Genomic DNA, 25027 nt, shown 5'->3' with positions numbered 1-25027 from the left:
TAGCAAAGGAACTTTCCTCGGGAGAGGAGCCTGGACTCGAGGCTGCTGTGCCGCCTCCCTCAGGCCGAGGGTCTAGGCCACTCTGTCCCCGGGCCCAACACCTCGATATCTCTCTCTCCTCTCCCCCCCCCCTCATCTCTCTCTCCCCCCTCCCCCTCCCCCTTCCCTCTCCCCCCTCCCCCTCCCCCTTCCCTCTCCCCTTTTCCTTCTCACCCCTCCCCCTCTCCACTTCCCCCTCCCGCCTCCCCGGGGTCCAGTGCCCTTATATCTCTCCTCTCTCTTCCCTGGTCTCTCCCCCTCCCCCTCCCTCTCCCTCTCCTCCTCCCCCTCCCTCTCCCTCTCCTCCTCCCCACTCCCCGCTACCCGCTCCCCCCTCCCCGTCCCTACTCCCCGCTCCCCCTCTCCCCCCTCCCCACTCCCCCCCCTCCCCTCTCCCCCCTTTCCCCTCTCTTTCCCCCTCTCCCGCCCTTCCCCCCTCTCCTCCCTCTCCCTTCTCTCCCTTCTCTCCCCTCTCTCCCCTCTCTCCTGTCTCTCTCCTGTCTCTCTTCCCTCTCTTTAGGGAGATCTCTCCCTTCCACCTTCCCTTTCCTGTTTTACAGATGTAAAGGCTATAGAGACCTCGGTGACTGAAGCGGGAGGAGACAATGAGAAGAAAATACGGTCTGAACCCGAGCAGGGTGCGGGAGCAGAAGAAGAAAGTCACGTCTGCCCTGGAGAGGCTGACCCCATGTTCACCAAGAACCAGAAGGCCGGCGGTGGCCACCAGGAGTCCTGGCAGCCGCAGCCTGAGGAGTCGGCCCAGGACTCCTCCTCCTCTGAGCCAAAGACCCAAGATCAGCAGCATCCCTTTGTCCCCGTTGGATTCAGCAGATTGCAGCTGAAGGAGCTAGAAAGCATTTTCCAGCGCTCTCAATATCCCGACGTGTTTGCTAGGTAAGCGGCTTGCTCTGGAGCTGCCCAGTTCTCCAGGGCTCTTCCTGGGACGCCTTTGGCTCTGCCCCAGTCTCCTTCCCTCCCCTCCATAGTCAAAAGCTACATGTGGAGCCCAGGGCCTCTGGAGTAGGCCTGCTCTTGAGCTGTGGGCTGGATGCGATGCCTACTGGGCATTAAGGCATTTTTCCCACAATATAGAAACAAATCAAGCCAGGAAACTTTGTCCAGACTCCTGTTTTGGAAATGTTTTATTGGAATCGCGATTGACATCAGGGTGAGGAGAGTGAGTCGTGCAGGGTTGGATCTTGCCTTTATTGAACATTTTAACAATTTGGTTACTGTGGATTTTGGTTTTCATTGGTCTTGGTTTTTTAAATAACGCCTTAACAATTAGTAATCTTTGGGCTCTTTCAGTGGCTCACGCCTGTAATCTCAACACTCTGGGAGGCTGAGGAGGGAGGATCACTTGAGTCTAGGCGTTCCAGGCCAGACTGAGCAATATAATGACACTCCATCTCTACATAAAAATTAAAACAATTAGACCGGCATGGTGGCATACACCTGTAGTCACAGCTACTCCAAAGGATCGCTTCAGCCCAGGTGTTCATGGGTTCAGTGAACCGTGATTGCATCATCCCCATCCAGCCTGGACGACAGAGCTAGACCCTATCTCTAAAATTAAATAGATAGATAGACAGTTAGACAGAAATACCTTGACTCGTGAGTGTCTTAGTGCTCTTAAATTCTGCACACCAAGGACAGCCATCCCTAAGGCAATCCTGGGGCTAGGCATCACAGGAACATATGCTGGACAGATTGGGAGGATAGACATTCTCAAACAGGCATGAAATGTTCATCAGTGTATTTCATTTCATTTGCAATTCTGAAAAGTTTAAATACTGAACTTTTGTGGTTTTCTTCCCCAGAAAGCAGCTGGCAATATGCATGGATGTAAGTGAAGCCAAAGTGGAAGCCAGTAAGCCTGATGAAAGCAATTGATCAGAGTAGCCACTCTGACACCTGCTTCAGTCCTTGGATACCTTTGTCCTACACATTCTCCAGTTGGCCTGTTTTTGTTGCCTTTTCTATGTTTGCAAAGTGAGTTCTGAGCTTTAGAGGGTGAAAAATGGGATAGGGAAACCCCAGCTTATGGAAATTTTCCATTACCAGAGGGAATGTGCTTTCTAATGGAAAAATAAAACATACCATACTGCTACTTCTATTTCCTGTACAAAATTGAGTATAAATAAAGTTCACTGCTTTCTAACGACGTTATCCTTTAGTGAATACTTCTGTGCGGAGGTATGTTTGGACAGACTGACTTAGAAGTATGCAGCCGGGCGCGGTGGCTCAAGCCTGTAATCCCAGCACTTTGGGAGGCCGAGGCGGGTGGATCACGAGGTCAAGAGATCGAGACCATCCTGGTCAACATGGTGAAACCGCGTCTCTACTAAAAATACAAAAAATTAGCTGGGCATGGTGGTGCGTGCCTGTAATCCCACCTACTCAGGAGGCTGAGGCAGGAGAGTTGCCTGAACCCAGGAGGCGGAGGTTGTGGTGAGCCGAGGTCGCGCCATTGCACTCCAGCCTGGGTAACATGAGTGAAACCCCGTCTCAAAAAAAAAAAAAAAAAAAAAAAAAGAAGTATGCAAATTAATTCACCAAGAAACTAGGATGTGAGAAGTTTCAGCTATATTTAAAATATTTAAGCCAGTCTATGTTCTTAGCTCAATGAGTGAATGTGTAAATATGCAGGCACTGGAGTAAGGGAATAAGTCACACATGCAGCAAACACGCTATATGAGTAATCAACGTATGTTTAGATTCACTGAGACTGATGGGAAGGAGAGAGCTTAAAAGTCCAAGTGCCTGGTGGTCCTGCTGTGGTTTTTAAGTGTCTGATGAAACTGTGTGGAAAGTGGCAGCCCTAAATTTTAATTTTCTGGAATACTTTGATATATCTGCCTAAAAACGCTGCCAAATATGCTCACATTACTATGGGGGTTGGGGGAGACAGGTTTGCAAACTGGAAATTTGTCTAAAAATTGGAACAAACAAGAACGACTTTGAATAAGGTTCCACTCACCTAAGAAGGGTGAAAAGGTTAAAGAAGAATTGCATGCACTTAAATATATACCTTGAAAAAAATGGCACAAATGGAACTTTATGAGTTAATATTCTCTTTAGGAATCTCTAACAACTAAAGAATTATTTTGGTGGGACTGTCTAGGTGGGTTTTATGAAATTTGTTTGTTTTGATCAAAAGATTAATAAGATTACTTGAGTTTTATTAAGAGCAAATTTTCCAAAACAAAAGGAAAATCCAAGATGAGGTTATGAGCCTCACTTTGCAGTTTGTGTGAGTGCGGTGATGGAAAGGAGCTGCAGAACTGGTGCAGGTGACTCTTTTGTCCCAGCTAGACAAGCCACAAACTCTCCGGGTTCCGCATAACCAAGCCCTTTTTTTCAGACCATCTTGTTAACTCTCCAGAATTTTCAGGCCAGGAGAGGTGGCCCATGCCTGTAATCCTAGCACTTTGGGAGGCCTAGGCAGGTGGATCACCTGAGGTCAGGAGTTCGAGACCAGCCTGATCAACATGGTGAAACCCTGTCTCTGCTAAAAAATACAAAAAATGAGCCAGATGTGGTGTTGCGTGCCTGTAATCCCAGCTACCCAGGAGGCTGAGGAATGAGAATTCCTGGAACTGGGGAGGCAGAGGCTGCAGTGAGCCGAGATGGCACCACTGTACTCCAGCCTGGGCAACAAAGCAAGACTCTTGTCTCGGAAAAAAAAAAAAAAAAAAAGAGCGAGGGAGAGAGAAAGAGGACAAATGGCCCCTTAGACATCCTTGAGGAAACCTGATTAAAAATCCAACCTGCTCCTACTGATTTTGTCACTTCAGACTGAAGATGAAGTTTTCAAATGGGAGGGGGCATTCCCCTAGTATAACTTTAAATGGAGCCCACCTTATTCCTTGTTCAACTATCCCCACAACCAGGATGACGCTATACTTAATGAAGAGGGTTCAGAGGCAGCTGGACACCACAGTGGTCCACTGTCAGGATACTGACATTTCTTCATCTTGTTATGGAGTGTAGCATTAACAGCCGGTACTGAGTGTGATATGTCCACTGAACTCACATGCAGGAGCTGTCAAAGCACCTTAAAGAATATTCAAAATGGGAGTACAGAGACAAAGCAATAAGTATAGTCCAAAACAGAACTGAAAGGAAGGAAGAGAAGGGGGTACAACATTAACTTTCCTAAAATATTTTTCCGATAAGGAAATAGCTTCTCCCAGTGGAGTTTAAAATATCAATGGCATAGAGTTACATCTTGTGGGGTTTTTTCTTGTGATATTAATTGTTTGATACACTAAACTTATCCCTTTATTGCAGGGCTAAGGGCCCCACAGGGTCATGGGGTGTCCCTTATGCTGTGCTGAGGCACAGGATCTGAGAAATAAAGAGACAGGACACAGAAATACAAAGAAAGTGAAGCTGGGCTGAGGGGGGCCACGCCACCTATAAACGGAGACAGGCGAGGGCCCAAATGTCCAGAAGAGTCTATATTTATTGAGTATAGGTTAGGGGGCAGGGTAGTGAGTGAAGTCATCTTTAAGGATAGTGATAGGGTCGTGAGCAATAAACAAGGGATCCACCCCCATTAGGTCACCTAGGCTAGGAGGTAGACAGTGTGCAGCAAGGTGTCCACCCCCATTAAGTCATCGAGGCAAGGAGGTGGGCTGTGCGCAGTGAAGAGGGTGCAGTGTGCAGTATCTCTTATCTATGGGCATGCTACTTCTAAGACTATATATAGGAGGATGCTTTAAGTCACCCAGCAGTGACAGAGCTGTCAGGGTCTACCACCACTTGCTGGCAGCTTCCAGTGAGATCTATAGGAGGATGCTTTTCCAGCAGCACAGTAACAAGAGCTGACAAAGTTCACAGTCACCAAGGTGCGATTATTGTGAGCTCTCGGATGCTTGAAGGATTGCCGGTTTAATGGCAACCTTCCACAAGAACTGGAGCAATGTCCTACAACTCCTTTATCAGGAGGAGTGGCTCTTGCCCCAAGCCTGCCATACAGCAGGTATCTTTACGATACTGAACGCTGCCGCCTGGGCCATGGATTCTTGTCCTGGTATAACTGTTTTTCCCTTAAATCATGCTGTGCACCGTGTCTGCTCCAGACATTCCTCCGACTATAAGCTGCTTATTCCTTAATTCATGCTCTGTACTGTGTCTGCTCTAGGCATTCCTCCGACTTTGAAGTAAGATACATTATTATATATATTTAGGGAAATAACTAAGTAGTAAGATATTCTTTAGGCATTCATTCTATGAAGTAATATAGGATTATATATAAAGGATTATATAACAGGAAATAAGTGAGTAGTAACACTATAAACTGAGATATTCTTCAGGCACTAATTGTGCCAGGATTCTGCTTAGCTCTCCTTCCTCGGTGCCTATATTGGGGGTTACCCACATTTATAAAACCTCTGATTGAAAGCTTGCTTTAAAAATAGGAGGGTCAAATAGAGGAGATGTTGGGGGCATTAATTAATGTTCAAAAGTTACACGACGGTGGCCTTGAACCCCTGGGCCAATGGGTATGTCTAATAGGGGATGGGCCTTATCATGTCATGCTTGATCCAGAGCCCTATTGGAGATGGGCTCATCTGGAGCCACCACTGCCCAGGCTGCCTACACCACCCATGCCTCCTCTGCTGTAGCCTTCCTTTGGCCTGGCCCCAGTTGGCCTGGAATGATCCCCTGTCATCAGCTGTCATTTTGTAGTCCCCTTCTCTAAGGTACGGTCTTCATGACAGTTTCCAAACTGTTTTTCTGGCAGATTCTAATTGTGAAGAGCACAATGTCAAGAGCAGTTCACCAAATGCCTGCTAAATAAATTGAATACACAAAGTCAGTGCCCCATTTGTGTGTGTGTGTGTGTGTGTGTGTGTGTGTGAGAGAGAGAGAGAGAGAGTGTGTGTGTGTGTGTCAAATGGGGTTAATAATGCATGGATGCGTATTTCTAAGGGAATGACATTGAAACAGAATGGTGAGGAGGCCTCTTTTCATGAGGTGACCTCCCTGAGTCAGCATGAACGGACCCTGCACTTCAGAGAAGTCCTCCAGGTACTCGTGATGTGTTTACTGATCCACACGTTTTCTCCTCTGCTCTCCATCACTCCATCCTCACTCTTACCCTTTGGGACCACACACATATGAAAGATGAGGTGGGTGAGTCCCTAGTGAGAGAACTGTGTTTTCAGACAGAGTAGAGCTCCATCTGTTCTAATAGGAACATTCAGGCCCAACTTTGGACTCTAGGGGAAGCTTCCTAAGCGGCTACTCAATATTTATGGGAAGGTGGCAGGTACACATTCATCCAACGTGCTCCAAATTCTGTCCACCACCCTCACTTTCTGTGGGGGACACAAAGGAATAGGAGCCATTGTGGCCCAAAGGTCCTGCTGCTTCAGAAGAGTCATGAGAGGAGACTCCACCAAAGCCAGAATGAGGCTGTTCTCCCTTTCTCCCCCATCCCCAGCCCAGAAGGCATATTATTGCACCTTTCCCAACTCAAAACGGACAAACACACAGTCCAGTGTATTTTGCTGCTCTCTTCATCCTTAAGAGATCCCCAAATTCCTACTAATTAAAAATGGAAAGTAAATATTTGAGGTCACTGGCACTCGAAGCAAGGAGATGGTCCCCTGAGCAGTGATCCAGACTCATGATTCACTGGAAAAGGCAGCCATTTGTTCATGCTGTCTTCTTCCTGTGCAACTGCCAGAGAGAAAACATGGGAGGGTGAAGGAGGCCAGGCCCATTTTAAAAAAAGCATTAAATTCTTCTCAATACAGCCTTTGTTTTTGAGCAATCTCTAGCAATGCAATGCTTCTCGTTTGCTATTAAAAGTGCTTAATTGGGAGCCCCAAGGTTACACTATGAAGTGATTGCTAAGATAAGTGCCATGATTCCATCAGAATTTCCTCTCGCAGGGGTTAAATCAAAGTCCAGTTTCATAGACCTTATCCGTTCCCAATGTAAAGCAAGGCTCTGTTTTCTTAGGAAAGCATGTGTTTTTCACTGTATTGTCCACTATTTCACTCTGTGACCTACAGAGTTGCGGATATGAAACGTCAGCAAGGCAGTTGCATGTAATTTGGGACTTCCATACAGAGAGGAGGTTATTACTACCCAGAGGCCCCAGCACCTGGCGGGAGCGGGGAACATCTATGAATGCACCTGTGCATGCCCACTGCCATCCTCACCAGATAATTTTGAAACCAGCATTTCTTATTTCCCAATGTGGGCACCTGTTCTTTTAAAACATCAACTTCCTCAGTGCCATAGGTACCCTCAACACAGAACTACAGGATCTGTAGAAATAAAAGCCACAGGACACCATCAGACCCAGTTCTGACCTGTCCACAGCTGAGCACACGGCTTTGCCATATTGTGATTGAAAGCCAAAGAAACACTCCACACAGATCCTGCAGTAAACACTAACATTCAATCTGACACACACTAACAGAACATTATTTTCATGCTCAGGAAAAAAATAGTGAGTGTTCATTCCCATAACTGATGGAGTCTTCAAGAAACATGTATATACTTGGTTTTCTGTTCTGTTTTTTTGTTTTGTTTTTCTGACCTAGGGTCTCACTCAGTCATCCAAAGAGGAGTGCAGTGGCCCACTCTCGCCTCACTCTCACTGCAACTTGTACCTCCCAGGCTCAAGGGATCCTCCCACCTCAGCCTCCCCTGTAGCTGGGACTACACTCATGCACCACCATGCCTGGCTGATTTTTGTACTTTTGGTGGAGATGGGGTTTCACCTTGTTACCCACTCTGGTCTCGAACTCCTGGGCTCATGCGATCCACCCCTAAGGATCGCTTGAACGGAGCTACCACGCCCTGCTTACATACATATTATTTTTAATGCCTCTCTAGTTCTTCCAGTTTCCAGAAGAATTAAGGCATGGGTCAGAGGAAATAGTCAAAAATACTGCTGCAGATAATAGTTTCCACTCAGCCTAAGCTTCAAAAGAGAGAGTTCTTTTAAAAGTCATCCCACAAAAAGAGTGTGTTTTAAAATGTACTTCAAATGATTCAAAGGCAAAGATCAGGCCAGTTGCCACTGCTCAGGCCTGTAATCCCAGCACTTTTGAAAACTGAGGTGAGAGGATCGCTTGAGCTCAGGAGTTCATATCCAATCTGGGCAACATATTAAGATCTCATCTCTCAAAAGGGATTTTTAAAAACATATAAAAAAGGAAAAAAGGTAAAGATGAGAAATTATTCTACTACAAGTTTAAATTTTTGTATTTACTAAAATATATTTTAACACTGGTTACCAGAAAATAGGTTCACCCAAGATAGACGGTTGTTGTAGATGTTAGTTTCAGCTGAAAAGTTATGAATAAAATCTCAGGAGGAGTCCAGTAGCTTGAGCATTCTGTAGTAAAATTTCTTTAAATGGGGTTTTGCTTTCTAAAGTGTTTCTTTCTTTTCTTTTTTTTTGAGTCGGAGTCTCACTCTTGTCACCCAGTTTGGAGTGCAATGGCATGATCTCTACTCACTGCAACCCCATTTGCAAAGCCCATCTTCAGTCTGAAGAAACTACAGCAATAGGAGCAGGTTGGATTTTTAATCAGGTTTCCTCAAGCATGTCTAAGAGGACATGCATCCTCTGAAAGCCCTTTTTTTTTTTTTTTTTTTTTTTTTTTGAGACACGGTCTTGCTCTGTCACCCAGGTTGGAGTGCAGTGGCATGATCTCGGCTCACTGCAACCTCTGCTCCTTGGGTTGAAGCAATCCACCTGCTTCAGGCTCCCTAGTAGCTGGGACTACAGTGGTGCACCACCACGTCTGGCTGAGTTTTGTATTTTCACCGTGGGGTTTCAGGCTGGTCTGGAACTCCTGGCCTTAAGTCATCTGCCTGCCTCAGCCTCCCAAATTGCTGGAATTACAGACAAGAGCCACTGGGCTGGCCTTCATTCTCTGAAAACTCTTGAGAGTGAAAAAGATGGTCTGAAAAAAAAGGCTTGGTCATGGGAGGCCCATTGCTGCAGTCACACAAACTGCAGAGCAAGGCTTATAACCTCATCCTAATTTTTCTTTTCGATTTGAAAATATACTGTTAATAAAACTTAAGTAATCTTAGTAATTTTTTGATCTCATGACCTTCAAATTAATCATCACTGCCTGGGAAAATGAAAAAGCATTTCAAATTAGCACAGGTAAGAATCTGGTCTAAATTGAGCGTGCCCCACTCCACCACCAAACAAATTTCATAAAACCCACCAGTTTAGAACAGTAACACCAACAAAAAAATCCTTAGTTGTTAGAAATTACTAAAGAGAATATTCCCTCATAAAGCTCCATTTGTGCCATATCTTCAAGGTATATGTTTGAGTGTATGCAATTGTTCATTAACCTTTTCACCCTAATTACGTGAGTGAAAACTTATTCAAAATTGTTTTTTATTCCTTTTTTTTTTTTTTTTTTTTTGCTGGAGAACAGAGTTTTATTGTTACTCAAATCAGTCTCCCCGAGCATTCGAGCATTCGGGGAGCAGAATTTTTAAGGACAACTTGGTGGGTGGGGGAGATTTTTAAACAAATTTCCAGTTTACAAACCTGCCTCCCCCAACCCCCACTGTAATGCAAGTATATTAGCAGTGTATTCAGGCTTACAAATCAAAGCATTTGAAAAAATCAAAATATTGGGCTGCCACTTTCTACATGGTTTCATCAGACCCTTGAAAGCAATAGTAGGACCACCAGGCACTTTGATTTTTAAGCTATCTCCTCTCCATCAGTTTCAGTGAATCTAAATGAATATTAATTACTCATATACTGTATTCTTTCTGTGTGTAACTTATTCCCTTACCCCAATGTCTGAATATTTATAAATGCAGTCATTTAGCTAAGAAGGTAGCCTGGTTTAAATATTTTAAATACAGTTGAGCCTTCTCACATCCTAGCTCCTTGGTGCATTAATTTGCATACTCCTCAAGTCAGACTCACTTCCAAAATAACTCCATATGGAAGTGTTCTCTGAAGGATACCATTGTTAGAAGGAATTGAACTTCATTTGTACTTAATTTTCTACAGGAAATAGAAGTAACAGTTTAGTTCTGTTTCATTTTATTTTTCCATTAGAAAGCTTATTCCATCTGGCAATGGGAAATTTCCATATGCTGATTTACATATCCCATTTTTTCACCCCCTAAAGTTCAAAACTCACTTGGCAAACATAGGAAAGGCAACAAAAACAGGCCAATTGAAGCAGGTTTCAGAGTGGCTACTGTGATCAATTGCTTTCATCAGGCTTACTGGCTTCCACTTCAGCTTCACTCACATTCATGTATATTGCAAGCTCCTTTCTGGGGAAGAAAACCACAAAAATTCAGTATTTGGAATTGTGAATGAAATGAAATACACGTATAAACATTTCATACCTGTTTGAAAATGTCTATCCTCACAACCACTCCAGCACATTTTTCTGTGATACCTAGCGCCAGGTTTGCATTAGGCAGGGATGGTTGTCCTTTGTGTGCAGAATTTAAGAGAGGGCTAAAACACTCAGGATTCAAGATATCTCCATCTATCTATCTATCCATCCATCCATCAATCAATCATCTATTTATCTAATCTATGCATCTAATTTTAGAGACAGGATCTAACTCTGTCCCACAGGCTGGAGGGCAGTGGCCCAATCATGGTTCACTGAAGCCTTGAACTCTAGGCGCAAGCAATCCTATAGAGTATTTAGGACTATGGGTGCATGCTGCTAACATGCCCACCTAATTTTACAACATTTTTGTACAGATGAAATGTCACTATATTGCTCAGGCTGGTCTTGAATGCCTGGACTCAAGTGATCCTCCTGACAGCCTCCAGAACGCTAGGATTACAGGCATGAGCCACTGCACCAGCCTGAATATTAATAATTTTTAATGCAAACATTTCACTTGGTTCATTTCTATACTTCATGGAAAATATATTGATGACCCCTAGGAATCGCCCCATCCCACAGTTCAAGAGTGGCCTTGAGCTAGGAGCCTTGAGCCCCTTACTTAGCCTTCTGTCCTTGAGGAAGAACAGCAGTGTCCTTTCCACGCGCCCTCTTTATCCCTGCTAATTTTCCTTACTTCAAGGTTTGCTTTGTCTGAAATTAATATAGCTACTCCAGCTTTCTTTCCATTTTTTTTTAAGACAGTCTTACTCCTTAGCCCAAGCTGGAATGCAGTGGTGCTGTCTCAGCTCACTGCAACCTCTGCATCCCGGGTTCAAAGGATTCTCAGGCCTCAACCTCCCAAGTAGCTGAGACTACAGGTGTGCGTGACCACACCTGGCTAATTTTTGTATTTTTAGTAGACATGGAGGTTTCACCATGTTAGCCAGGCTGGTCTAGAACTCCTGGCCTCCATCGATCTGCCCGATTTTGACTCCCAAAGTGCTGGGATTACAGGTGTAAGCCACCACACCTGGCCCAGCTTTCTTTTGATTAGTGCTACTATAGCATAGTCTTTCTCCATCCCTAAAAAAACAAACAAACGAAAAAAAAAAAAACAAAAAAACCTCCTTTGTTCCCTTGGCAAAATTTTGAAAACCTCTCCTGTCTCCAAATCAAAACTATCCTTTTCCTTTTCCTTTTGATCCATGTCTTTATATTTTATTTTATTTGTTTGTTTGTTTATTTGTTTATGAGACAGGGTCTCACTCTGCTGCCCAGGCAGGTGTGCAGTGGCATGATTACGGCTCATTGCAACCTCAACCTCCCTGGGGTCAGGTGAGCCTCCCACCTCGGCCTCCTGAGTTGCTGGGACTACAGGCACAGGCCACCCTGCCTGGCCAATTTTTATATTACCCAAGTGTTTTGCCGTGTTTCTCAGGCTAATCTTGAACTCTTGAGCTCAGGCAATCTGCCTGCTTTGGCCTCCCAAAGTTCTGAAATTACAGTTGTTAACTACCACACCTGGTCTGTTTATATACATATATATTTAATATGGGTTTCTCAAGACAATATAGAGTTGGATCTTGTATTTTTATCCACTCAGAGTTTTTGCCTTTTTTTTCCTCTTCATGTTCATAGCATGAAGTTTCTGTCTCTCGGTTGGTGTATTTAGATCATTCACAATTAAAATGATTATTGATATCTCTGGATTCCTGTCTACCATATTTGTAACTATTTTCTATTGTTCTTGGTTTCTATTTTGTCTTCTACTCTCTTTCTGCCTTCTTTGGTTGTAACTGAGCTTTTAATTATGATTCCATTTCCTCTCCTCTCTTAGTATATCAGTTACACTTCTTTTTTAAAATTTTATTTAATGGTGTGTGTGTGTGTGTGTGTGTGTGTGTGTGTGTTCTTTGACTCTTCTTCTTTTTTAAAGGCAAGGTTTCACTCTGTCACTCAGGCTGGAGTGTAGTGGCACAGTCATAGCTCACTGCAGCCTTGACCTGCAATCTTCCTGCCTCTGCCTCCTGAGTAGCTGTGAGTACAGATACACAGCACCACGCATGGCTAATTATACTTTTAAAATATTTTTAGTATTGCCCTAGTGTTCGCAATATACATTTACTACTAATGTAAGTTCACTTTCAAATAACACTATATCATTACATGGATAGCACAACTATTTTATAACTCAGTATTCCCGATTCCTTCCTTATAACATTGTTGTCCTTTATAACATTGCTGTCGTTCATTTCACTTATCCGTAAACTATAATCACTGAACATAATTTTGCTATAATTACTCTGAACACTGTTATCTGTCAGATCAATTTAATATAAGAAAAATGAGAGATTTATTTTACCTTCATTGATGATTTCTCTAATGCTCTTCTTCATGTAAATTGGAATTTCTGGCCTGTATTATTTTTCTATTCTTTGAAAAACTTTTAACATTTATTGCCAGGCAGTTATACTGGTGACAATTTCTCCCAATTTTGTTTGTCTGAGTAAGTGTATATTTCTCCTTCTCTTGAAGGGTAATTTCACTGGATGCAGAATTCTAGGTTGTTGTTTTTCTTTGAACACCTCTTCTTGTTCCTCTATAGGTAAGGTATTGTTTTCATCTGTCTTCTTTCAGGAGTTCTCTTTGTCTTTGATTTTCTGAAGTTTGAATATGATATGCTTAAATGTAGATTTTTTTGGTATTTATCTTGTTGGATGTTATTAGGCCTTCTTGGGTCTGTGGTTTGGTCTCAGACATTAACTTTGGAAAATTCTGTGCTGTTATTACATTAATTATGTCTTTCATTTCTTTCTCTCTTCTCCCATTATGCACATGTTACACCTTGGTAATTATCCATAGTTCCTTGATATTTTGTTTGGTTTTTCTTTCATTATTTTTTCTCTTTGCTTTTCAGTTTAGGAAATTTCTATTGTCATATTGGAAAGTTTTCTCTTCACTTTTCTTTATTTTACTTTGTTTCTGAGAGAGGGTCTCAGACTGTCATCCAGGCTGGAGCACAGTGGATTGATCATAGTCATGCAGCCTCCAACTCCTGGGCTCATGCTGTTCTCCTGCCTCAGTCACCACACCTGGATACTTCTTTTTTAAGAAGTGAGGTATTGCTATGTTGCCCAGGCTGGTCTCAAATTTGCCTCAAGCAAGAAAGTTATACCAGTTTTGCTCAGTTTTAGCCAAGTGAACCCATGCTATGAATTTCAAATAGAATTGTTTTAAGCTTATATAAGAAAAATAATTGGGAGGCCGAGGCGGGTGGATCACGAGGTCAAGAGATTGAGACCATCCCGGTCAACATGGTGAAACCCCGTCTCTACTAAAAATACAAAAAATTAGCTGGGCATGGTGGCGCATGCCTGTAATCCCAGCTACTCAGGAGGCTGAGGCAGGAGAATTGCCTGAACCCAGGAGGCGGAGGTTGCGGTGAGCCGAGATCGCGCCATTGCACTCCAGCCTGGGTAACATGAGTGAAACTCCGTCTCAAAAAAAGAAAAAGAAAAAGAAAAAGAAAAACCTATTATCAAAAAGTAATGTTTGATGCTACTTGAAGCTGAATGTAATCTTTCAGTGTTGGTGCTGGCTTATCATGCTAGAGGTTAAAATTTTAATCTACTTAAGTAAAAAAATTTGCATACTCAATTAAAGACATAAGGCATATACTGACATTCAACATACACCAGACGGTATGGCAACCATCTGACTTTTTAGAAACACAGTTAACGTCATGTTTACAAACACCCAGTCAATCACTTCAGTCAATTCGGCAATTTTGGAGAAAAAAGTCAGTATATGGTTTCATTGACAATCTGGCAAAAACACAAAAGTGGTTGAACCAATGACCTACCATCTACCTACTTTACAACCATCCCCATTAGTGATTCAAGCAAATATATGTTCATCAACCATTATATATCAATCAGCAAGTCAAATATAAAGGGGTGAAATAAAATTTGATGACATAAATATGTTTTAGTTCAATTTCCTTCATAATAAATAACAGAAACATCACTGTGGCTGATGTTCTTCTAAATGCTAGTGTCTAAATGAAGTTTGACCAAAAACATACTGAAAAGCTGAGTGCTGTGTGGTTACCATATTTTTATTATAATAGGTTTTCTGCCCATTAGACCTTCAAGAGCAATATAAAATTGAAAGTTTCCTTTAAAAATAAGAAACTATAAATAATCCCACCAGCAGAAAGTTTTTATTTTCAAATATAAATTGTGTATCTTTATTTTTAAAGTATTTTTTACCATGTTCACTTTCAAAACACTATACTGAGCAAAGAGCAGCTTTCCTTTAAAAAATAAAAAAAAGCAACAAACTTTCCTAAAAATGGGCCTTTACCAACTGTTAGTGGAGGTAGGGTTTTTTTAAATACAGTAATTAGAGCCACAAAATATATTCCAAACCAAACCCTAGAGCAGTCATAGAGCATATTCAAATAACAACAACAGCAACAACAACAACAGATTCCTACAAACATTTTTCACAGGGAATGAATCTTTTTTCTTATGGGTACCTACTAGGTTTTCCAGTTAAATAAATTATCTATTACAGCTTTACTGATTCTGCTGAAAGCAATTAACTTTAAAATTTGTTACATTGCACTGATTGGCCAAAACACAATATAACTAATAAATATGGTGGCGGTTAAGAAAAATCATAGAGCTCATTCCCAGAAAGATTTTCATTTCCCCCTTTTGTTTTTCTGGAAGAAGAAAAGCAAAGCTCCACCAAGAATTTGCTAATACAAGTGAAAATAAAATAAATCAGCTTAAAATGGATACAATGCACCTTGAAATTTATTTCCAAGAGCACGAACCTAAAGTGAAGCATTTTAAATAATAAAAGCAAAGTGAATTCAAATCAAATGGGAAAAACAAATGTAGCTACTTTGTAAAAGCTGTTCTTAGCTGGATGCAGTGGCTCACACCTGCTTGTAATCCCAGCACTTTGGGAGGCCGAGGTGGGTGGATCACCTGAGATCGCAGTTCAAGACCAGCCTGACCAATATGGTGAAACCTCGTCTCTAATAAAAATACGTTATTAGCCAGCATGGTAGCGCATGCCTGTAATCTCAGCTACTCCAGAGGCTGAGGCAGGAGAATCAGAGGCTGAGACAGGAGGATCGCTTGAACCCAGGAGGCAGAGGTTGCGGTGAGCCGAGATTGTGGCATTGCACTGCAGCCTGGGCAACAAGAGCAAAACTCCTCCGGGAAAAAAAAAAAAAAAAGTGTTTGTCACATCACAACAGTAATTTTGATCAGCAGTAATTTTGATTAAATAAAATCATATCAATTTACACTAATTTTCTATTCTTTTCCAAAACTTCCCTTACTCTCAAAAGAAAAAGTGCATCTAAGACCCAGCAATGCCCAGCTCCATGAACTTTTCTTATCCCTTTTGAGCCATTTCTCAATTTTCCAAGTAGATTCAACTTGTTACTGTAAGGAAAAATTGACTTCTAAAGTAAACCACTCTGTCATTCACCTGAAAGAAAAGTATCCAAATTATAAAAATCTGAAATAATTTATTAGCAAATTTAGAATCTAAATGAAAACAAAAGTTTGCTTGCAAAGACCTTAGACAAAAGTAAAAGAAAGCATGTATTCAAAAGCTAGAGATGAAGACAAATATACTTATCTACACAGGCACTGGCAGACAAAATTTAATCGTTGCCTTTACTCATTGTAAGACATAGCCCACCCTATGTTTTTTTCATTCACTAATCACTGAGGTACCAATATTCAAGAATGGAAAATTTAATATTGAAAAAATAAAACGTAAGACTGAAGCGTTTTTCTGAGCCCCTTCAGAAAACTAGGGCACACTAGGTTTTGTGTGTCAGTATGTTTCACTTACTGGTTCTGTGATAAAATGATCGCTGTGTAAATAACATTGTCAGCCAACTTTGCAAATGAACATATAAATCTTGGATATCAACTGGCACATCTTTTTTTTTTTTTTTTTTGAGATGGAGTCTGTCTCTTGTTGCCTAGGCTGGCGTGCAATGGCAGGATTTCGGCTCTCTGCAACCTCTGCCTCCTGGGTTCAAGGGATTCTCTTGCCTCAGCCTACCAAGTAGCTGGGATTACAGGCGCCCACCACCACACCCGGCTAATTTTTGTATATTAAGTAGAGACAGGGTTTCACCATGTTGGTCAGGCTGGTCTCGAATTCCTGATTTCAGGCGATCCACCTGCCTTAGCTTTCCAAAGTGCTGGAACTACAGGCGTGAGCCACCGTGCCCGGCCCTCAACTGGCACATCTTGTTAGTACCAAAAGAACTCCTGAAGTTTAAAACAATCTTTTAATTCAGAACACATGCACCATTCCAAACTGCAACAAATATTGTGCAACACTCAACGAGACACTGACAGATAAGAGCTGTATGGAAATTACTAAACCCACCTGCAAAGCAATTCTGTACAAATTGCATTGTCTGCAGAGGTCGATTCTGTGTGGTTGATAGTTGTTCTTTGATGTCAGTTTCTCAACGCAGCCAAGGTTTAAGTCTCAGGGCATCAACTCCATTTAAATAGTATCTGAACAGCCTCTCATCTCGAACAAAACCAAGAATTTTCATAAAGTTTCAATGCGGACTTATTTGCTATTTAGGTTTCCAAAACAATCTCATCAGTCTCCCTCAACCATGGCGTATATGGCTTTCTTAATCAAGTTAGTACCAAGGCCCTTTCTCCTGTATTTGGAATCCATGGCTAACATGGCTATATAACCTCGGCGGAACATCTTTTTGTGCATATCCAACTTGCAAACCATGGCACCCTACACACTCCTTCCCTTACCATGGCCAAGAAGCACAACTGTGGCCAGTTGTGGATAAAATATCTATAGGTATAAACGAAGTAGGGTTCGGAGAGATCTTTGGTGATCAGTCTCATGATATCGGGCATTTGTAGCTCGGATTCAGATCGGGCATATCGTAATGTCCGATGCTCCCCGGATTCAACCTCCCTGCCTGAAGGGCTTCTTAAGCTGCAGCTGGCGGTCGGTTGGGGACGAAGACAGCAGCCGCACCTGCTCGCCTTTCTCCTCCTCCTGCTGGGGGCCCTCGGCCAGTCAGTTACGGGCCGCCGCGGAATCGCTCGCCCCTGCTGCCTCCACCGGGCTGGGGACCACAGTTCTTGCATTATTAGGGAGGGAGGGAGGGAGGGAGCCTCTCACCCGAGTGTACTCGGGCTTCTTTTGTTGCAGTCGCTCTGGGGCCTCCGTCAGAGGTGGCCGCCACCAGTTTAGAACGCCCTGTGTCAGCACCAAGTGCCCTAATATTCTCTCTCTCTCCCCCGCCCCCCCCCCGTCCTCTCTCTCTCTCTCCTCTCTTCTGTCTTTTGCGATGTTTCATCCTTCCTCTTTGCCTTTCCTTCTTTCCAGATGCGAAGGCTATAGGGACCTCGGTGATTGCAGCGGGAGAAGACGGTAAGAAAATACATTCGGAACCCGAGCAGGGAGCAGTAGCAGAAGAAGAAAGTTACGACTGCGCGGGAGCTGCGGACCCCATTTTCGAGTAGAACTAGAAGAGCGGTGGTGGCGACCAGAAGTCGGCCCATGACTCTTCTGCGGACAATCCGCAACCCCAAGATCAGCAGCATCTCTTTGGCACCAGTGGGTTCAGCGGGTTGCACTTGAAGGAGCTAGACAGCATTCTCCAACGCTCTCACTATCCCGACGCGTTCGCTGGGTAAGCAGCTTGCTCTGGACGTGCCCAGTTCCCAGGACGCTAGGGCTCCTCCCGGGACGCTTTTGGCTCTGCCCCAGTCTCTTTCCCTCCCCTCCAGAGTCGAAAGCTTTGTCGGGGGTCCAAGGCCACTTGAGTAGGTCTGCTCTTGAGCTGTGGGGTGGGGCCTTCTGGACATTAAGGTATTTTTCCCACAATATAGAAACGAATCGAGCCAGGAAACTTTACTCAGATTCCTGTTTTTGTAAATGTTTTATTGGAATCGCGATTGACATCGAGGTGAGGAGATGAGTCATACAGGGTTGGATCTTGCCTTTATTGAACATTTGAATATTTTGGTTCTTGTTGATATTTTTCATTCGACTTGATTTTTAAAATAATGACTTAAAAATTAACAATCTTCCGGCTGGTTCAGTGGTTCACGCCTGTAATTCCAGCACCTTGGGAGCCTGAGGCAGGAGGATCACTTGAATCCAGGCAGTCCAGACCAGCCTGAGCAATATAGTGACACTTTATTGCTACAGAAAAATTGTAAAAATTAGACAGGCCTGGTGGCACACACCTGTAGTCCCAGCTACTCCTGAAATACCCTAGCTTGAGCTTGGCTATCATGTATTCATTTTAAACAATCCTGCCAACTCCATTTTGCTCACCCTGAGCTGTTTGCCTACCCTGAGTTATGTAGGGCATTCTTTTCCGAAAGCTTGTGGACTGAGACACCTGGAATCTTTTTAACCAATTTTCTGAGAAACAGGGCCCACCGGCCCTGTACATCCTGTGTCTGTAACTCTGTAACTGCAACTCCACATCCTGAGTAAAAAAACAATTTTAAGTAGAACTTTTTGTTAGGACCCCCTTCTCCCCTAACCTGCTCCTTCTGCTTCTGTAATAATCTGCTTATTGCCCCCTGACCCTAAACGGGTGTAAAAATGTGGACCGCGCTTTGTTCTTGGCGGAGAGGTTTGAGCACTAGCTGACTCTCAGGCGCCGGCATAAAGGTGGACTCTCAACAAACTCAGTGCATGGCGCTTCTGTTTAAACTCGCTCGGTTATAACACTCCGAAGGATCGCTTGAGCCCAGGTGTTCGTGAGTACAGTGAACCTTGATCGTGCCAACTCGCTCCAGCCCCGACAAAAGAGCTAGAACTTATCTCTAAAATGAGAGAGAGAGAGAGAGAGAGCTTGACTCGTGAGTGTCTTAGCGCTCTCTTAAATTCTGCACACCAAGGACAGTCATCCCCAAGGCAATCCAGGGGCTAGGCATCACAGGAAAATATGCGGGAGAGGTTGGGAGGATAGACATTTTCAAACAAGTATGAAATGTTCACAGGTGTATTTCATTTCATCCACAAGTCTGAAATAGCTCAAATACTGAACTTTTGTGGTTTTCTCCTGCAGAAAGGAGCTTACAATATGCATGGATGTGAGTGAAGCCAAAGTGGAAGCCAGTAAGCCTGATGAAAGCAATTGATCAAAGTAATTGGTCCGAGTAGCCACTTCAGTCCTTGGATATCTTTGTCCTACACATTCTCAAATTGGCCTGTTTTTGTTGCCTTTTCTATGTTTCCGAAGTGAGTTCTGAACTTTAGGGGGTGACAAATGATATTTAAAAAAAAAAACAACCCAGCTTATGGAAATTTCCCATTACCAGAGGGAATATGATTTCTAATAGAAAAATAAAACTAAACATACCCAAACTGCTACTTCTATTTCCTGTACAAAATTAAGAATAAACAAAGTTTGATTCCCTCTAACAATGGTATCCTTTAGAGAACACTTCTTCTGTAGGGAGTTATGTTAGGACTGTGTCTGACTTAGTAGTATGCAAATTAATGCACCAAAGTGATAGGATGTGAGAAGGTTCAACTGTATTTAAAATATTTAAACCAGGCTAAGTTCTTAGATCAGCGAGTGATTGTATAAATATTCAGGCATTGAGGTAACGGAATAAGTCACACACAGAGACAACAGTATATGAGTGATTAATGTATGTTTAGTTTCACTGAGACTGATGGGAAATAGAGAGCTTAAAAGTCCAAGTGCCCGGTGGTCCTGCTGTGGTTTTAAAGTGTCTGATGACGCCATGTAGAAAGTGGCAGCCCTAAATTTTAATATTCTGGAATACTTCTATGTGTCAATATGAAAACACTGCTAATATACTCACATTACAATAGGGGTGAGGGGGAAACATATTTGCAAACTGAAAATTTGTGTAAAAAATTGGAACAGAGACGAACAATTTTGAATAAGGTTCCACTCACCTGAGAAGGGTGAAAAGGTTGAAGAATTGCTACACTCAAATATATACCGTGAAGATATGGCACAAATTGAACTTTATAAGGGAATATTCTCTTGAGGAATTTGTAACAACTAAGGAATTTTTTTGGTAGGACTGTCTAAAAAGGTGCGTTTATGAAATTTGTTTGGTGGGAGAGGGGCATGCTCAATTTAGACCAAATTCTTACCTGTGCTAATTTGAAATACTTTTTCACTTTCTCAGGCAGTGATGATTAGTTTGTAGGTCATGGGATCTAAAGATTACCAACATGAGTTAAGTTTTAAGAGAATTTTCCAAAACAAAACAAAATCCAGGATGAGGATATGAGCCTCGCTCTGCAGTTTTTGTGAGTGCAGTGATGGAAAGGAGCTGCAGAACTGGTGCAGGTGACTTTTAGTGAATTTAGACCTAGTTTGGCCCAATTTTCCTCAACTCTGCAGCTAAAATAGCAAGTTGATAGTCACAGCATCAGGACTCTTTTGTCCTAGGTAGATAAGCCACAAACTCTCTGGGTCCCCTATAACAAGGCCTTTTTTTCAGGCCATCTTGTTCACTCTCAAGAGTTTTCAGAGGATGAATGACCCCTTAGACATCCTTGAGGAAACCTGATTAAAAATCTAGCCTATTCCTATTGATTTAGTTACCTCAGACTGAAGATGCGCTCTTCACATGGGGTAGGGGCATTCTTCTCTGTATAACTTTAAATGGTGCCCATCTTATAACTTGCTGAACTAATCCCCCAACCAGGATGACACTATACCTAATGAAGAGGCAGTAGAGGCAGCTGGACACCCGTTTGGTCCACTGTCAGGATACAGACATTTCTTCATCCTAATACCAAGCACAGCGTTAACAGCAGGTACTGAGTGACATGTGTCCACAAGACTCATATCCAGGAGCTGGGAAAACACCCTTAAAGAATATTAAAAATGGGAGGAAAGAGACAAAGCTATAAGCATAGTCCAAAACAGAACTGCAGGGCAGGGGATACAGCATTAACTTTCCTGAAATAGATTACCAATAAGGAAATAGCTTCTCTGGGTAGAGTTTAAAATGTCAATAGCACAGAGTTATGTGTTGTGGGTTGTTTTTCTTATGATATTAATTGCTCAATATACTAAACTGTTCCCTTTGTAAAACCTCTGACTGAAGTTTTGCTTTAAAAAGAGGTGGTTAAAAAAACTAAAAGTAAAAGTAGAAGAGCTGTCAGGGGGCATTAATTAATATTCAGAAATAACATGGCAGCGGCCCTGTCCCCCTGGGCCACAGGGTAGGAATAATCTTGGATGGGCCTTATCATGTCATGCTTGATCCAGAGCCCTATTGGAGATGGGCTCATCTGGAGCCACCACTGCCCAGGCTGCCTACACCACCCATGCCTCCTCTGCTGTAGCCTTCCTTTGGCCTGGCCCCAGTTGGCCTGGAATGATCCCCTGTCATCAGCTGTCATTTTGTAGTCCCCTTCTCTAAGGTACGGTCTTCATGACAGTTTCCAAACTGTTTTTCTGGCAGATTCTAATTGTGAAGAGCACAATGTCAAGAGCAGTTCACCAAATGCCTGCTAAATAAATTGAATACACAAAGTCAGTGCCCCATTTGTGTGTGTGTGTGTGTGTGTGTGTGTGTGTGAGAGAGAGAGAGAGAGAGAGTGTGTGTGTGTGTGTCAAATGGGGTTAATAATGCATGGATGCGTATTTCTAAGGGAATGACATTGAAACAGAATGGTGAGGAGGCCTCTTTTCATGAGGTGACCTCCCTGAGTCAGCATGAACGGACCCTGCACTTCAGAGAAGTCCTCCAGGTACTCGTGATGTGTTTACTGATCCACACGTTTTCTCCTCTGCTCTCCATCACTCCATCCTCACTCTTACCCTTTGGGACCACACACATATGAAAGATGAGGTGGGTGAGTCCCTAGTGAGAGAACTGTGTTTTCAGACAGAGTAGAGCTCCATCTGTTCTAATAGGAACATTCAGGCCCAACTTTGGACTGTAGGGGAAGCTTCCTAAGCGGCTACTCAATATTTATAGGAAGGTGGCAGGTACACATTCATCCAGCATGCTCCAAATTCTGTCCACTGCCCTCACTTTTTGGGGGGGCACAGGGGAATAAGAGCCATTGTGGCCCAAAGGTCCTGCTGCTTCAGAAGAGTCATGAGGGGAGACTCCACCAAAGCCAGAATGAGGCTGTTCTCCCTTTCTCCCCCATCCCCAGCCCAGAAGGCATATTACTACATATTCTCCAACTCAAAACAGACAATCACGCGGTCCAATGTATTTTGTTGCTCTCTTCATCCATAAGAGATCCCCAATTCCGGCTAATTAAAAATAGAAAGGGAGACTTTGGGTTACTGGCACTCGAAGCAAGGAGATCGTCCCCTGAGCAGTGATCCAGACTCATGATTCACTGGAAAAGGCAGCCATTTGTTCATGCTGTCTTCTTCCTGTGCAACTGCCAGAGTAGAAAACAAAGAAAAGAACAATGGGAGGGTGAAGGAGGCCAGGCCCACTTTTTAAAAAGCATTAAGTTCTTCTCAATACAGCCTTTGTTTTTGAGCCATCTCTAGCAATGCAAGACTTCTCGTTTGCTATTAAAAGTGCTTAATTGGGAGCCCCAAGGTTACACTATGAAGTGATTGCTAAGATAAGTGCCATGATTCCATCAGAATTTCCTCTCATGGGGGTTAAATCAAAGTCCAGTTTCATAGCACTTACATGTTCCTCGTATAAAGTGAGGCTCTGTTTTCTTAGGAAAGCATGCTTTTTTTGCTGTATTGTCCACTATTTCACTCTGCAACCTTCACAGTTGCGGATATGAAACGTCAGCAAAGCAGTTGCATGTAATGTAGGACTTCCATACAGAGAGGAGGTTATTACTACCCAGAGGCCCCAGCATCTAGCAGGAGCGGGGAACATCTAGGAATGCACCTGTGCATGTCCATTGCCATCCTCACCAGATACTTTTGAAACCAACATTTATTATTTCCCAATGTTACCACCTGTCCTTTTTAAACGTCGACTTCCTCAATGCTGTAAGTACCCTCAAAAACAGAACTATAGGATCTAAGCCACAGGTCACCATTAGACTGAGTTCTGACCTCTTCTAACCTGTGTCCACAGTTGAGCACATGCTTTTGCTAAATTGAGATTGAAAGCCAGACAACAACTCTACAGAAATCCTGCAGTCAACACCAACATTCAATTTGACACACACTAATAGAACAGTTTTTTCATGCTCAGGAAAGGAATAGTGAAAACCCTTTCCTATAATTGATGGACTCTTCAAGAGACATGTATATACTTTTTTCTTTTTTTTTTTTTTTTGAGACGGGGTTTCACTCTGTCATCCAGCCTGGAGTGCAGTGGCCCTATCTCACCTCACTGCAACTTTCACCTCCCAGGCTCAAGGGATCCTCCCACGTCAGCCTTCCTTGTAGCTGGGAGTACAAGCATGTGCCACAGTGCCCAGTTGATTTTTGTACTTTTAGTGGAGATGGGGTATCACCATGTCGCCCAGGCTGGTCTCGAACTCCTGGGCTCAAGAGATCCACCCTCTGGGGATCATTTGAACGTGAGTCATTGTGCCCCGCCGACATATATAGTATTTTTAATGCATATCTAGTTCTTCCAGGTTCCAGAAGAATTAATGCATGGGGCAGAGGAAATAGTCAAAGATACTGCTGCAGATAATAGTTTCCACTCAGTCTAAGTTTCAAAAGAGAGACTTAGACTCAAAAAGATTTCGCCCAATCTTTTTGCAAAGCAAAGTCAGCCCACCAACAGTACAACCCAAGTGCAAAAGCCAGTTCTGTGTTTGTGTTAAATTAACATTTTTAAGAAAGCAGGCTACAGGCTTGCGTACTATGATGCAATTAGTACTCATTTTGAAATATGTAACTTTTGGTTTGCCTCAATCAATATCACACTTGTGCCTTCTCAGATATCAGCACAGAACTGTGGGGCAGGGACCCTGACTGCAACTACACACCAATGGGCTAGATCCCCCCATACAAAGGGTAAATATTTTCAAAATTATGTTTTTGTAAAGACTGGGTCTCACTTTGTTACCCAGGCTGGTCTCAAACTCCTGGCCTCAAACACTATTCCTACCTCAGCCTCCCAAACTGCAGGAATTACAGGTCTGAGCCACCATTGCCAGACAAAGGATAGATCTTAAGGTGAATGTGTGAATTCCTAACATTTAAATGCCAGTGTTTTCGATTCTGGGAATACAAAAGATGCCTCGTACACACACTCTTGATTTCACAATCAAGGGACACAGAAGATTGAAGTGGTGACATTCAGGCATACGCACCATAGCTGATTTACCTAAACTCATCCCAAGCACAGCACCCAGACAAAATTTGGGCTACTATGAGATATGCATGTTTGGAGCATGACTTTTTCCTATCATAGGCCCAAGAATTTTCCTTTAAGAAAAAAAAATGGAAGCAAGGTAGAAGGCAAAAAAGAATCTCTGTCCATTTCTTTTTTGAACAAGGGGAAAAAAGATGAAACAAAAGATGTTTTAAAATCAGAAGTGGAGAAAGAAGCCGAGGAATCTAGCGGAGAGAGAAGCCCATGGGAATGACTGAACCCAGAGCTGCTGTTCACTTTGAG

At 42.9% G+C, this 25027-nt stretch overlaps 1 protein-coding gene and 1 pseudogene across 1 annotated transcript; one reads left to right on the top strand and one right to left on the bottom strand.

The window, feature by feature from the left end:
- Nucleotides 1-537: 537 nt before the first annotated feature.
- Nucleotides 538-2200, top strand: LOC116536625 (rhox homeobox family member 1-like). The gene is made up of 2 exons (XM_032258389.1): nucleotides 538-933; nucleotides 1860-2200. Exons 1-2 carry the CDS (start codon nucleotides 728-730, stop codon nucleotides 1930-1932), a joined length of 279 nt encoding a protein of 92 aa, XP_032114280.1. The 5' UTR covers nucleotides 538-727; the 3' UTR covers nucleotides 1933-2200.
- A 14726-nt stretch (nucleotides 2201-16926) lies between these two features.
- Nucleotides 16927-18043, bottom strand: LOC116536575 (annotated as a pseudogene).
- Nucleotides 18044-25027: the final 6984 nt, after the last annotated feature.

The sequence above is a fragment of the Sapajus apella genome, unplaced genomic scaffold, assembly GCF_009761245.1.
Source record: "Sapajus apella isolate SASKATOON/1434 unplaced genomic scaffold, GSC_monkey_1.0 scaffold102, whole genome shotgun sequence".
Classification (NCBI taxonomy): Eukaryota; Metazoa; Chordata; class Mammalia; order Primates; family Cebidae; genus Sapajus; species Sapajus apella.
Note: the sequence above shows the minus strand (reverse complement) of the source record. Positions and strands in the feature narration are given on the sequence as shown.

Bases quoted from the DNA above. Each gene is read 5' to 3' on its own strand.
- LOC116536625 (XM_032258389.1), top strand. From the start codon at position 728: ATGTTCACCAAGAACCAGAAGGCCGGCGGTGGCCACCAGGAGTCCTGG. The intron at 934-1,859 runs GTAAGCGGCTTG...TTTCTTCCCCAG, and splicing joins TATCCCGACGTGTTTGCTAG to AAAGCAGCTGGCAATATGCA.